Source organism: Hakea prostrata, chromosome 7, assembly GCF_041222555.1.
Source record: "Hakea prostrata isolate BN-2017 chromosome 7, UWA_Hpros_2, whole genome shotgun sequence".
NCBI lineage: Eukaryota > Viridiplantae > Streptophyta > Magnoliopsida > Proteales > Proteaceae > Hakea > Hakea prostrata.
The window spans coordinates 23,352,135-23,367,033 of NC_142606.1; the positions used below are offsets into that span (position 1 = coordinate 23,352,135).

The 14,899-nt window shown below is 36.8% G+C and overlaps 1 protein-coding gene across 2 annotated transcripts; it reads right to left on the reverse strand.

The window, feature by feature from the left end:
- Positions 1-524: 524 nt before the first annotated feature.
- Positions 525-9,013, reverse strand: LOC149010661 (two-component response regulator ARR2-like). 2 transcript variants are annotated; one of them, XM_089160374.1, is made up of 7 exons: positions 8,704-9,013; positions 8,109-8,464; positions 7,580-7,732; positions 7,086-7,457; positions 3,971-4,047; positions 2,349-3,677; positions 525-2,133 (listed from the first exon to the last, which is right to left on the reverse strand). In XM_089160374.1, exons 2-7 carry the CDS (start codon positions 8,266-8,268, stop codon positions 2,074-2,076), a joined length of 2,151 nt encoding a protein of 716 aa, XP_089016500.1. In that variant the 5' UTR covers positions 8,269-8,464; positions 8,704-9,013; the 3' UTR covers positions 525-2,073. The 2 variants fall into 2 exon arrangements, with proteins under 2 accessions (XP_089016500.1, XP_089016499.1); XM_089160373.1 differs by lacking the exon at positions 8,704-9,013 and having other exon boundaries at positions 8,109-8,655.
- Between the last annotated feature and the right edge of the window lie 5,886 nt (positions 9,014-14,899).

Genomic DNA, 14,899 nt, shown 5'->3' on the forward strand with positions numbered 1-14,899 from the left:
GTTCTAAAAATTCCTCCTAACCATCAGCCAGGTGATGGCTTTGCCAAGAGTACACCAAGTGTGCAATGCTTGAGGGCAAGGATTAGGGAAAGGGAGAATCAAAATAATATTTACAATTCAGAAGGTGAATGCAAAGCAGTATTATGTATAGAAGGTGAAGCTTTATGTGTGAGCAATAATATGGGGAATGATGAGTATAGAACTGGTGTGCATGAACATTATAAGAAAGAAGTAATCGACATAGTTGAAAGGATCTTAATAGTACTACCCCTTACAATCAAGGGATGTAACCATCCTCAACCAAACCATGTTGAATTTCTTTTGTTATCTCATTTTTCTCTTCTGTTACTTTAGTTTGTAAACAGAGCACGATTTATCCAATTCCTCTTCCGACTTTTCAACTAATTGATAGCACCAAGATATAAGAGAGAGAGAGAGAGAGAGAGAGAGAGAGAGAGAGAGAGAGATGCAACAAGCATGGTTAATTTGGATAAACCATGTATGTAAGGAAAATAAGAAGCTTACAAGTAGTCTTCTAACTACTTGTAGACCTACAAAAACTTAGAAGTAGCCTTACAAGTAGTCTTTATAGGAATATAAGAAGCATACATGAAGTCAATTGGAATCTAAGTAATAAGGAGCTTACAAGTAGTCTTTCTTCTCTATAAAGATACATAGGAAGCCAAGATACTTGGTAGGGTTGAATCATCCTCCATGTTACTGATACATTTCTAACAAGCATAAATGGCTAGATTTTCAAATTACTTACATTCTGATTGACTAAATGAAATATTGAAAAACACTATTTTACTTTATTATGACTTTCATACTGTTGACCTGAATTTGTATAATTACAATGATATAATCCATCTATTCGGTTGCTGTCTGAAGATTATTATCAGTATCTACTTTACCACCCAGAGAGAGGTGCCGGTGGCTGAGCTGATCTCCTTTTCAGAGCATCATTTTGCAAGGCTCCACCCATTGCTGGATGTGACCCCATACCAAAATTATCAGTCTAGATCACCTATTGACTAATGTATGTTCTATGATCCAAATTCAAGTCTTCCCAGTGTGAGGACTTTCCGAGATGATCCAAGGTGCTGGAGGGGGCTGGATTCAAAGCAACCAAGGTTCCTAGCCTATGCAATGCCTGGACAGCCATAGTAGACAGGTTTCCCAGTGTAAATCAAATTCGGCAGAGCAGCACACAACAATCAAATTCAGCAGAGCAGCACACAACAATCAAATTCGGCAGAGCAGCACACAACAGCTACAACCTGAATTTTTTTTTTTTTTTTGGAAAGCAGCAGTAGACCAAATACCTTAATGTGTGATTAATGATCATTCAGAGATCAGCTTTTCCTTCTCACTGAAAGAAAAACAATTGCTGGAACTGTAGCACAACTAGGATAACTAAAGCAACAAAAATAGTCTAAAGTAGCATATTATTAGATGAGTAAAAGTCATCCACAATGGCAGAGAAGTTGAGAAATAATAATAATAATAAAATCCAAGTCTCCCAAGTACAGTAAATACAAGAAAATGACCTACTCAAAAATCAATTTTAATGTCTTCAGCAATCAATTTGAATCTGTACATCAAACTCAATTCCTAAAGAACAAACCTGGTTTCTTGTTTGAGTTACAGAATAGTCTCATCTTTTCTTGGCATCCTTAAATCTCTAAACTAGCAACCATGGAAACCCAAACTAAACCTTATAACTTTCTCTCTAAAACTAGAAATTCCTGGTTAGCTTGAGACACTAAAAACAGTCAAAAGTTGCATGTACACTACCTTTCCATATCATGCAGCTGTTTCTTACAGACACTGTCCCAAATTAAGGATATTGGATTCATACCAGGTAAATTTCAGGCTCCACCACATTGTTGCATGACATAACTTGATTCTTTGAATTCATGGCATAACCATATAAAAAGAAACAGAGCAACCCTGGTCCATGGAATGATAACACTTCAATCCTCTTTTCTTGGACAGAGAATGAGACAAGGGAATACATCCGTAGAAGAAACTATGCACATTAGCACCACAACCATGGAATTGAACCATCTTCTACACTGGAATGTTGTCCATGGTATATCCATCGAAATTATGGTCACTTTCTCCTTGATGCTGTGAAAAAAAAAAAAAAAGAGATATGAGGCTACATATCAGAGTATCCTCCAAATAAAAAAGTGAGTGTTTGCAAAATAAACTGCAATAAGTAATTCAGCATCCACCCCACCCCAAAACACCCCCCAAATATATATTCATAAACAAAATATATATAAATAAAAAAATAAATAAATAAAACACCCTGCAATTAGGTAGTACATACAGAAACAGACCTGTTTAAGAAGTGCACTCATGAGGTCATCCTGACCAAGGTGATCAGGAATAAGTAAAGCCTCACAGCTCAAATCACGTATTCCTTCAGACTTCACTCTAAATGAATCTTCCATCATAAAATTATTAGGCCTTTGACCAATGTTTTGTGCATTACCAAGTCCACTTCTTTCTTCAGCAGAGTTCACTGCATTGCCAACAACGTGCATATTCATGCTCTGTCCATTTTTCTGGCCAGAAGCAAACCCTTGGCTGGCAAGAACTGACTGTGCATGACTTGTGTTGCTCTGCATGACGGAGTTAAAATGTTGAGCTGCTTCAAAATTGAGACCCAAATTCTGCAACTCCCAGTCTTGGGTTTTGATCTGACGTAGTTCATTAAATATGTCATAACTAGGAGCAAAGCCTCTTGAACCTTTCAACCCTACATTTTCCCCTTCTTGAAATATTCCTGTAGATGTGAGACTAGATACCTCAGTACCACTTGAAAGAGGAATACCATTTCCAGGTAGTTCTATCATGTGATTCATTGAAAAATCAACCAACGAAGAGGCTTGGGAAACAGGATTGCTTTCTGCACTTTTACCATTTATAATGTTCTTTCTTCTTTCCAAGACCTGGTCTGAAATATCATTTGAGAATATTGGTTGCCCAGTGGTTGATGGGATTCGTGAATAATGACTACCAGCCATCTCATTCAACTTTGGTGTCCTTGAAACCTGATCTGAAATATCATTTGAGAATATTTGTTGCCCAGTGGTTGATGAGATTTGAGAAGTATGACCACCCCCCATCTCATTCAATGGTGGTGTCCTAGACTGGGTTTGAGCCAGCTGCATCATTATTGGACTACCATGGTTGCCATGTATAGAAGGTACACAGTTTGAAAATGACGCTTTGAGAGACGTCGGCATATTAAGAAAAGTTGACATTCCTTCACTTATTTGCAGACCAACACCACCAAATGATTGGACTGACTGGGCCAGATGAGGTATCTGTTTTGGTTCCATGCTGGCTGGGAGTCCTGGAATTAAGTTCACTTGCTTACTATTGTTGCATGGTTGCTGCCCAGATCCAAATCTTAACTTTGATATTTCAGAATTAAATATGTTTCGCTTATCGACAGTAGGCATGCTTATGCCAGTGGTGGTAGTTGTCCTTGTAAATCCTGCCTGTAGTGCTGCAAGACTCTGATGTGGAAGTTGACCTGAGACGGCAAAAGCTTGGAGATCAAACCCATCAAGTGAAGACATTGACCTGAAATTTGCTTCTTGTGTACTGATGAAAGGCGTGTTTACTCCACTTAACCTTCTAAGATACAAACGATATTTCTGTACCATAAGATTACAAACACGTCTTCATCAGAGAAAAACACTAAACTAGGATAACACAGCATAAATGAGTTGCAATATGGTATCATCCATGGATAACAACTCTATCAAATAACAATAGCTGCCAAATGTAGTTGGCAATGCTGTGGTGCGCTAGGCCCACAGTCATCAGGAGGTCCCGAGTTCAAACCTCCTGGCTGTTGCTCCCCCCCCCCCCCCTCTCCATACACACATACAAAAAAGAAAAAGAAAAAGAAAAAGAAAAGGTCTATCATATAGAACCACGGGCATACCTGAAGATGGCTGGCAACATTTTCTCTACTGAGTCCAGGGACATTCATCAGCTCCAGAATTTTTTTGGGAACAGCCTCTGGACCACACAAAAATTTCAACCAAGAAATGATCTAAGAAAAGTTAAAACTAGAAACCAATAGAAAGTGTAACCAAATAAATCTTTGTCAATTTCATAGCAGCCTCTGCAATTACAAATAAAATGAAGCCAGAAACCCTGGACAGCCCCTTATATCTTGCACTTCCCTAGAAAATGGGCAACAACACTACCATGCTGAAGTTCTAAAATGTTATTCTTACAAAGATTCGATCTAAATTAGAAAAAGAATACATGTTACTGTAATAAAATTGGTGACAATTTTGAGAAACCAAATACCCCCGTGACAGATGATGGCTTTTTTTGGGTTATCATTGATAGATTTGATCAAAGATATCAGTTTAACTGTGGTGTGCTTTGCAACAAGACTCATCATCCGTGTTTACAGTCAATCAAGACTCGTGGTCACAACATTTGGCAATGAGGCATGCTTTATGCCTTCCAGATGAGCCATCTATCCATTTTCTCACTTTTACTCAAGGTCTTTGAAGGGCCCTAATTGATAGCAATAGGTTTCAATCATTTGGACTTCAATTAATTCACTTAAATCAAATTTCATGTTCAGAGTAAGTTTTATAACAGGGACTTGAGTATAATCCCCTATTTTTTTCTTTTTCCCATCACCCTACTTTGTGGAATTCCACCGTTGTTACACTGATCTAAGTAGTCCAAAGATTCCCATGGAATCAAATCTACACCTTTTCTGGAACTAAGCAAAACTACTGAAAGTGATAAATCTACACCTTTTTCCTTCGCCTCTGGTTTTTATAACAGATTGTATAACTTTTCCTTGATTTGTTTCTGAATTTCTGAACTTTAGGAGTCCATAGAATGTTCCGTAATATCACTGAATGAATTTGAACAGAATTCTTTTACCCTTCAAATTTTAGTTGTATGTCCAAGCACTTAACCTTTCATTGCCCGACTGACAGAGACCTTCTGCTATGTTTATTTTAAATAATCTACAGTGTGACATTTATATACAGGCAAATATGTAATATACAAAAAGGTTCAAATTAACCACAAAATATCAGTTGTGCTGCTTTTGGAATATGTGCGTAGTAGATCATTGATGAAATTCTTTTACCAATAGAATTTGTTAGAATTTATGTAGTGTTAAGTTGTGAGTGCTTATAAGAATAGCACTCTCTTTAGATGAAAAGAAAAACAGAAAGCTTAGCAGGACCTTAATATTATGCTAGTGTGAGATTCTAGTTTTGTTCCCAACACAACAATTCCTGTGCCTGATTAGAACTCAAAATTGACATTGAGGCAGAGATCTAAATTACTAATGATCATGCAACTAAGATGTGGGCTAGCACAAGTAATCCGCATGATTCCAGACTATTAACACTTGGTCTAACACAAATCAAAATTTCCATGTCAGTATATTTTCTCAATGGTCTTGAAGGGTGTAATTAGTTAGGATGCAAGGATATCTAAACTACAATTGAGATCTAATCTGCTGAGGGTTCACTACTTTGGTACACTTTCATTGACAACCAAACGATCACTTCAGAAACCCTTAAAGTCAATTTGGTTTACCTAACTGAACAACCTCTCATATCTTTTTCCTCACATTTTTTTAATATTTCCTGTGGTCCGTCAAATGTTCTAACATGGAGAGGCTACTGATCCTCATCCGCGATAACTAAGGTAGCAAAGACCAAGACAGCAGAGTTATGAGCTGGTTTACAGAAAGAGAAAAACTCCCCCTCCTCCCCAAGAGAGAGAGAGATTTTCTTTGTCGCAGAGAAACAAGGATTCATTTCATACATTTAACAAGTGGCCAGAGTCACAAAACCCAAACTAGGCCTGTTTAGTCGAACAGTACTATAAGAAAAGACACTCAGAATGCTAGCCCCACTTGCAGGAATAAGCAAGTCATCCTCTATCATGAGTTGGCAGATACTTTTCCTAATAAAGATGTTTATCAACAAGAAGAATATTAATTGTTAGTAGGAAATGAATCTCTTGTTGGCCTAATTATCATAATGTTACCCAAATAATCCTTCATTTAATCATCATTGCAAGTCATAAATGCCAATTTCAGTAAAAAAAAAATATTAACAGAGAGGTAGCAACATCATGAAAGAGTATGACAGGAACCTAGGTATGAACCTTGATCAACCCTTGAATCAGCTCTTGGCAGTCCCTCTAACCAGCTTACAGTATCCCCTGTAAATCTATTATACACACACACTGCAACCCAAAAGGAATCAACAGGAGAAATGAATCAATCAGCTTGACCACCAAGAGGACTCAATCAGATTGAATTACAAGGTCACCAGTCCCCTGCATGCCTATTCGACTATTCCAACCGATGGCCGTCCCCTCTCCTACGAGAACAGTCCGTCCCTTCACTTCACAGGATTCTTCTCTCCCCTTTGCCTATTCCCTATACCCACTAATGTAGCCCCAATAATCCCCAACAAACCCTAACTAACTACATTCCAAATAGGCCAATACAAGAGAGTGGTTGCTCCCCAATAGAACGCTGCCACTTGTCCTTGTCTCCCCCCCCCCCAAACAAATGTGGTTGTTTTGACTTCCTACGACTCCCCTAACCCCTACGCCTTCATCTTTGGTGTCTTAACAGAGTACAACAGAAGTCACAGGATGGCAGAATTTCCCACGGTTAGCAAATACAAGAGATCAAGGGAAAAATTGTGGTCCAGAAGGGTCATCTCTCTCAAATCTGTCTAAAGTCTTTTGAACCAACAAAATGAACCAGTTTCTTTGCTTTTGATTATTTACCACTGAGGTGTCATTATTTAAAATTTAACATAGAAGCAGATTATAAGTTACCTCCATCAACTGAAAAGCTGTTCTCAAAGAAATACAATTGAAAAATCTTGCCTTTCCACAGTGAAGCATATTACTTTTTCCTTTCACAGAAAAATTATGAATTATTTTATGCAGAAAAAATTTTACAAATACGTTATAGGCACAAAGGAAACAAAATGGAGGAGAAAACAATGGATCAAAACCAGGAGAAGACATGGGTAAGCAATTCATACTGTCAATTCCTAGTTGGTTCACAGCGGCAACAAACTGCTGATGAAGCTCAACTGACCATACCACCCGTGGCTTCTTCAATGTGGAAGTATCATCCCTATCCTCCTCTTCATCTTCTTCATCTTTCCTCTTCTTAGAGCTCTTCCAACCCCCTTCATTTACTGAGGATGCATATTCCGTGTCATCAGATGTTTTTCGGGGTCGGTCACCATCTTCCATACTCCCTGATTGCTCAAAGTCATTCCTCCTCTTCCGAACCACATGCTGCCATAAATTCTTGATGGCTTCAATACGAACTGGTTTGATCAGGTAATCACATGCACCATGAGTGACACCCTTCATAACAACATCTTTTCCATCATCTGCCGACATCACTGCATAAAATGGAAAAAGATTAAATACAAATTACAACTAAGAGTGATCAATAACAACATAAGAAAGAAAACATCAAACTTGCCCAATAGGTAAAGTTGATAAGATTACTATGAGGACTTACTGATAACTGGCAAATCCATTTCCAGACCAATGTGCTCAAGGAGCTTGAATCCATTCATATCTGGCATGTGGACATCGCTCAGAACAACATCAAACCCAGATTTACTCTCTCGAAGTACAGATAATGCAACTTCGGCCCGTGTACATGTGGTAACTGTAAATAACCAACCCATTCAATCAATTAATGAACATCTTCATTTATTATGTCGAACCCAGATAGAGGAGCAGTAGATTGGGCGTTTTCGAAACATATCGATCTCCAGTTTTTTTTGTTTTTATTTTTATTTTTTATTTGAGTTCATAATTAGTTATACAACGGAATCCTAATACTCTTTATCCTTCCAAATTCCTACACAATTAACCATTCCAACTGGAAATTGAATAGCACATAAACCAAAAACATGAGTTGTTGTTAAACTAAAGAAAAGATTGCTAAAGTAAGCTTCCAAAAACAGCTACACGAAAATAAACAATTTCTTAAACGAAATGGGGGAAAGAAGGACAAAGAATTCAGTTCGGAGAGGAGATACCTTGGTAGAGGCAATTCCGAAGCATTTTTTCTAGAATCTTGAGACAAGTCGGATCATCATCAACAACCAACACACGAAGACCTGCAGGGAACTGATCAGAAACCCCATCTCCAACCTTCCGAGTAGATGCTGAACTCGCTATCGACATAGACCTATCCATGTTAATGACTGAAACCACAGTCAAACTTGCTTCTGGAAATTCGTTCAGATAAAACTATCCATATTCATCTGTTGAAGCATCAATTAGTAGTAGAAAACCAAACTGGGTTATCAAGTTCTTCCTTCTTCTATCTCGATTGGACGACCAACTAATCATCAGAATTTCCAATCACTTCTTGTAATTCCCCTGAATTTCCCTGAAACAGTCGACAACTTCAGAGATATGATAGAGAAATTGATAACCCAAAACACATTTACAACATAATCGCTCATCAGTGTTATTTAAGCAAGAAAGAAAAAAAAAATTACAGTAAGAAAATATAAAAGTTGTAGCTGTTTTTGAGCTATCCTTTTAAATTAATACATTTCCGATAAGAGTGGATCCAGCTCATCAGAGCAAATACCCAGCCAATTAGCAAAATTCTATACTGTTTACCTTTTATCTTTCGATCATTGACTATTAGTTTTTGAATTCTAGCCAAAAATCAAAGCTTTATCAAGACCCAAAAAGGAAAATATGGATTCCCGTGATACCCAACAACAAAACAGGGTTGAAAACTTGAAACGGAAAGATCATGTCTTATATGATAAAATCCACATCCAAGTAAAAAAATATTTCCCCTTCCTTTTCCATATTAATCTTAAATAATTAAAATTCTCTTTCAGTTTCAGAATCTCACTTCTCTCCTTTTAAAGAAGATATCTTCTCCACCGTTTATGTCTCTTATGATTCCCGTGGCAACCATGATCTACACATCCCATCACAGTCAGAGAGTTCAAGAAAAGTTATCTCAACTTCGCACCCCATATCACAATTCAGAGATGGAGAGAGAGAAGAAGAGATAAAGCCATAAAGGTTTGGGTCTTGATGCAGTAGCCAATTGGATAAAAAAGTTTTTAAGTTTAATTATTAAGAAGATTAGACCTAATTATTATTGTTAATTATTTTTAAATGTTGTGTCTTTTTGGTTTTAGCTTTTTCGTGGTAGAGACGACGAGGAGGCAATGCTTTTAAGGGGAAACGAATATATGTGAGTGCGAGCATTGTTTCACGCGGGAGATTAAAATAATTCGCAATTGGGTTTCAGGTGACGAGGATATCTGCCACGTGGCATTTTAGCTTTAGGTAATGAGGTGTCTGCCACGTGGCTTATCCTTTTCCTCTGTATTTTTTATTATTATTATTATTATTATTTATGGTAAAGAGAAAATTTTCATTCATTAACTTTAAAGGAATACCGAAACAAACAAAAAATGTGTTTGAACATGGTTTGACCAAACTGTCATACATGCAACAGACAGCGCAGTCCAGACTAAAGTATGGGTCAATCTTAAGAAAACCTTTGAAATAAAGCTATAAGTACAACAGCCGCTAATAAAATCGAAAAATGCAAAATACGCATCTTCATCACAAGCGACAAATAAGCAAAAACACACCACAAAGGCGAAGGCTGACATGCCACAAGGGGGGAGAAGATACATTGTGAACAACTACTTGATTGATTTGGAAGACGGACATACAGGGAAATTCCGTTGCTTGACTCCATGAGAAGAATGAATGGACTAGTGCTTCGGCAGCGGTGACTTTTCCTTTGCCAGATTTGCGGCCGGATGATGTTGCGGCAGTGGCTGCGATGGTGGTGACCAGCAGCATTACAAAGATTACAACATGGGCTCAGGGGCATTAGAACTTTCAAATCCAAGGGATTTACTTCCAAATATGGCATCGACAAGAAAGAGGGGAAAAGAAAAGTAGAACGGCAAAGGCTCCTGGTAAGGGAGAAAGTTTTCAGAGAAATGAAAATGAGATAGGAGAAAGGAGGAAGAAGAACAAGAGGCAGAGAGACAGAGGCGGGGGACAACCAGGTTCTCTCCGCCTCAAGAGGTTACCTGTGCTTAGGGTTTCTCTAGAGTGGCGCCGGAGAGAGAGAGAGAGAGGTACTAAACGAGATTAAAGTTTCACTTTTTTTTTGTATTATTGATGATGCTTATACTCCTCCCACGAGTCGGGATCATCTCTCCGTTAGGGGAGCTCAAAGTGCTCCCCAACGACTTCCCAAACCACAAAAACACAGTGTGGCCCACAGGTGAAATTTTAAGTTTTATTTTATTTTTTCCAAAAAGTGTTTTTCACCTGTGGGCCCCACTGATTTTGTGGTCGGGAAGCTGTCAGTGAGCACTTTGTGCTCTCACGACGGGGAGATGATCCCAACTCTACTTCCACAACTGGGTTTAGGAAGAAAAAACCAATAGACATGGAATGGGCTTAGCTATGAGCATTTAGGGTCAGGATTGAAGTTTAAGGTTAGGATTAAATGTTAAAAAGCTCGATTCTACTCGTTCTTGTTGCATTCTTAAATACATGGTCATCATAATATAAAACTGCATCAAGTTTTGAGGAGAGAGACTAGGACAGCAACCCTAATCCTAACATAACTCTGACTCTACTGAGTTTGGTCCGAATCAAGTCAAAAACTATTTTGACCTTGACCTTACCATTAAGTAGTAAAATAAATTTATAATTCCATATTATTGCTCTATATTTTTTTCTAAAAAATTTGTTCTATATTTAGTAAAAATATCTTATAAGATAGTAGGGTTAAGAAGAGTTGAGTCGGTTGGTTCAAGTCAAATACTTGACCTTGAACCTAATTCGACGCCACCTTGACCCAGTCTTCACGTGTCTTAAATGCTAGAATTTTGAACTCAAATTGTGTTTGAGCTTAGACCGGCTACAACAAATTTGAGACATCATACTCACACCTCTATTAGAGACGTATGATACATACTAGTATAACTTTTAACTTTGTTTGCTTTGGTGTTATATTTAAAAATCTTTATATGGAAATTTTACATTAAAAAAAAAGTCAAAAAATATTATTTTACTTGCCAAAATGTAATTTATTTAATGAAAAAAACACAAAAAAGCTTTTCAAAAGATAGAAATGTCACATTTACAAAGGCTTCTTCTTCTTCTTTTTTATTTTTATTTTTTTAAAATTGCTATTTTGATCTTGGTGTGTTACGTTAGCAGCAGTTGTAGAAAATTTGGGTTGTCCTATGAGTTATGCACTTATGTTCACATTGCATGCCTTTTTTTATTGCAGAGCATCCATGTTCCATGTTGAAATTGATATTTGTGTTGTTTTCTATAATATGTATCACTTATGCTAGTCTGCATGACATTCTAATTCATTGAATCTCACGACTGGTTGGAAAATCAAGTTTATGACTTGACTCAGTTTTCTAAAAACTCTGATAACTTGATGTTATTAAACATAATCAAACCCAGTCAAGTAGTTTAAACTAGATTACTAGACTCCCAATCAAGCTTCAATCAAAATTGTATTTGTTGAGTGAAAAAAATGAAGTACTAGGAATTTAAGTATATAATTCCTCTAATTTAGGGAATAAAGAGGAAAGAAAATGACAAACATATATGTTGATTTTTGTTTAGTTAACTTCAAATGAGTCACAAGGAGAAAGAGGCCATAGACCCAGGAGATGGGAAAGGAGAGAGAGACAGAGGAAGAAATGCATGTCTCACGACTGGTTGTTACACTAGTGGTTCAAAAGCTCAATTTAGGTTAGAACTTAAAATTGCAAAGATTTCGTTACCTTATCAGTAGTTTATTATTTATCAAAGGACATCGGTATCCATAAGTTGAGCACCAGTATGCCTGTCCAAGACATTAAGGCAGGGTCTTATTTTTAATATGTTTTCATTTCTATGTTAATTTAAACACAAGGAATTTAATGGTGGGTCATAATACACTTTCTCATAGCATGAGTTTATTTTCCTCCACTTCAAAGTATTAACTCCATCTAAAATTGATTTATATTGTCTGCAGTATAGTCTCATATGGCATCATGTGAAAAATTAATATAATCGGACAATTAGAATTCTTTTAGAATCATTTTATTGGTGCATAGACCCATTTTTAATTCAAACTCTTGCAACTATTTCCATCCCAGTACTGCACTGCTAATGTCGTGTAAAGAAAGGATTTTGATATGTCTTGAATCATTTCTTTAATAGTTTGATTGTTCATTTTTTTCCTACCTTTGTTAGCTTCTATTTAATTTTTTGATGTAGGGAAGAAGGGTTGGTTTAGCGATTCAGTTAAGACTTGGGTTTGGACAAAATACATGGCTTTAAGTAGTTTTAAAGATCAATCGAATGGTTACCTAGTGAATGATGTTTGCATCATTGAAGCACATGTTACACTCATTGGTACAGTTGAAAAATCTCATGCCATGGTCTTGTTTTGCAAGACATTGAAAATATCACATCTTCCATGTTCTGATTTGTACTATGAGTTCTAAAGTCTTAGAGATCACCTATTCACCTGTACATCAGTGGACATTTGCTTCCTTATCTTTTGCACAATCGATAATATTCATCTTTAGCACTTGCTCAAAACTCTCAATTGAAAATTGGAACAAAAATCTTATGACCAATTTCCTTGATAGCATGAAACAGCAATAAACAAAACTCTAGAAATTTCAATAGTGATCATCGAGATTTAAATATGATATTCTGAATATAATAATTAAATACGTTTTGCTTATTAATATAACAAATCTCTGAACTCATAAAAGAGCTTATCAATTTTTCCTTTTTATCATATTATTATTTCAATTGCTCACAGTTTGTATGATTCCTTGAGCAAAGCACAACCTTAACTATACGGCACATGCACTCATCATATCGCACTCATCATTGGAGTAATTGGCTGATATTACTTTTGTTGAATGCTCAAAATTATATGCCTTGGTCTAGAGCAATTCTTATTGCGCTTCGTAGGCACTCTAAGCAAGGCCATATTGATGGCACCACCAAAGCTCTAGCCACAACCGACCTCCAGATATGCTAATTGATCGACTATTGACAATCAAGTTATGTCTTGGATTTTTAATTCCATGGATGCATCAATCTATGAGATTTTTGTTTACTCAAAGACTATGAAAGATCTTTTTATGATTTATTGAAGACCATGTATGGGAATGAAAATAATTCCTCTACAATTTTGAATTACAACAAGACATTAACCGTTGTTCTCAAGCTAATGATCTATCTTTTTCTAATCATCTTGAAATATTGAGAAAGAAGTGGGATGAATTAAGACAATATCATCCTATTGCTGAAACTATTGAGATATATATTCAACATGAAGAACAACGTAGGATGTTCCAACTTTTGGCAAATATCCAACCATAGTATGAGGATCTCAAATGCCATCTTCTCATGAGCAACCTTCTTCCCTCATCTTCCATTGTTTGTGCCACCATTCAGAGGGAAGAAACTCGTCATCCTTCCATGAATTCTGACTCTTAACCCATAAGAGAATTAACTGAAGTTGTTGCCAACAATGCCCAAGCTAATCGGTTATTTGCAGGAAAAGGAAAATGAAAAAATTGTACAAATAAAAATCATTGTGACCATTGTGATAAGGATGGTCACTCCAAGGAGCGTTGTTGGGCATTGCACCCTCACTTGTGCAATTTTCAACAAGGACATTGCTAATGCTAGGACTGCAACAATTTTCAATCAAGACACTGCGTCTGATTTCTAGCATCTCTTAGCCAAATTGCCTCACAGCTTCAACAATTAATGCAAAATAGTAGCAAGCAGCCTTCCTACACCCTGATACAAGCAACATGGCTCATTCTAGATAATTATTGTTCTTGAGGGGGCAAAGTGTAACCAAATTTTTTTATTTTATTTTTATTAAACTGTCTGTTTAGCACATACAACACAATAAGTGACATGCATTTGCACATGCACATTTTTACTAGTATGTATGTATACACACACACACACGTGCACATTTTTACTAGTATGTATGTACACACACACACACACACACACACACACACAATAGATATTGGAAATGAGAAATAATGGAGCAGTCTTATCGGTCTTAGGTATACAAGAAATGAGAAATAATGCTTCCTACCTAGGAACTACATTGTTCCAGGCCATAGCAAAAACAAAGAACTTTCAAATTATTCTCAACAGAATTGGAAACAAGATGGCTACATGGAAAGCATCGAATCTTTCATTTGCAAGAAGAGAAGTACTCATGAAATATGTACTTCAAGCACAACCCATATATCTAATGCAATGCTTTTGCTTTCCTAAAACTGTATGCAAGACATTAGACATAGTATGTCAAAGATTTTGGTTGGGAAAGCCCAACAAAAATAAACAAATAACACTCATTTCTTGGGAACAGTGCTGTAAACCCAAACAACAAGGAGGACTAGGATTTAAGCTTATGGAGTAGAGTAATAGCACCCTATTACTCAAGCAAGGATGATGGCTTCTCAATTACCCAAAATCTTTTTGGGGAGAAATCATCAAAGCAAAATACTACCCCAACTCGTCCATCTTCGACCCCAAATTGCAACACAAATATGGATGATGGATATGGAAGAGCATTACCTGTATCATTCCACTGCTTCGATCAATGGTAAAAGAAAAATTGATGATGGGAATAACTCGTATTTCTAGTTTGACCCATGGGTAGATTCAACAACAGACCATATGGTTGGTGATTTTAACTCCCCAATAGGACAAATGCAAGCCACTATTAGAGAAGTCTATGAACAACAAAGTAAGAGAAGGC

Coding starts and splice junctions, on each gene's coding strand:
- LOC149010661 (XM_089160374.1), bottom strand. CDS start 8,268: ATGGATAGGTCTATGTCGATAGCGAGTTCAGCATCTACTCGGAAGGTT. Junction 4,048..7,085: donor GAACCAACTAGGAATTGACA/GTATGAATTGCT, acceptor TGTGTGGTCCAG/AGGCTGTTCCCAAAAAAATT. Junction 2,134..2,348: donor TGAGTGCACTTCTTAAACAG/GTCTGTTTCTGT, acceptor TTTTTTTCACAG/CATCAAGGAGAAAGTGACCA.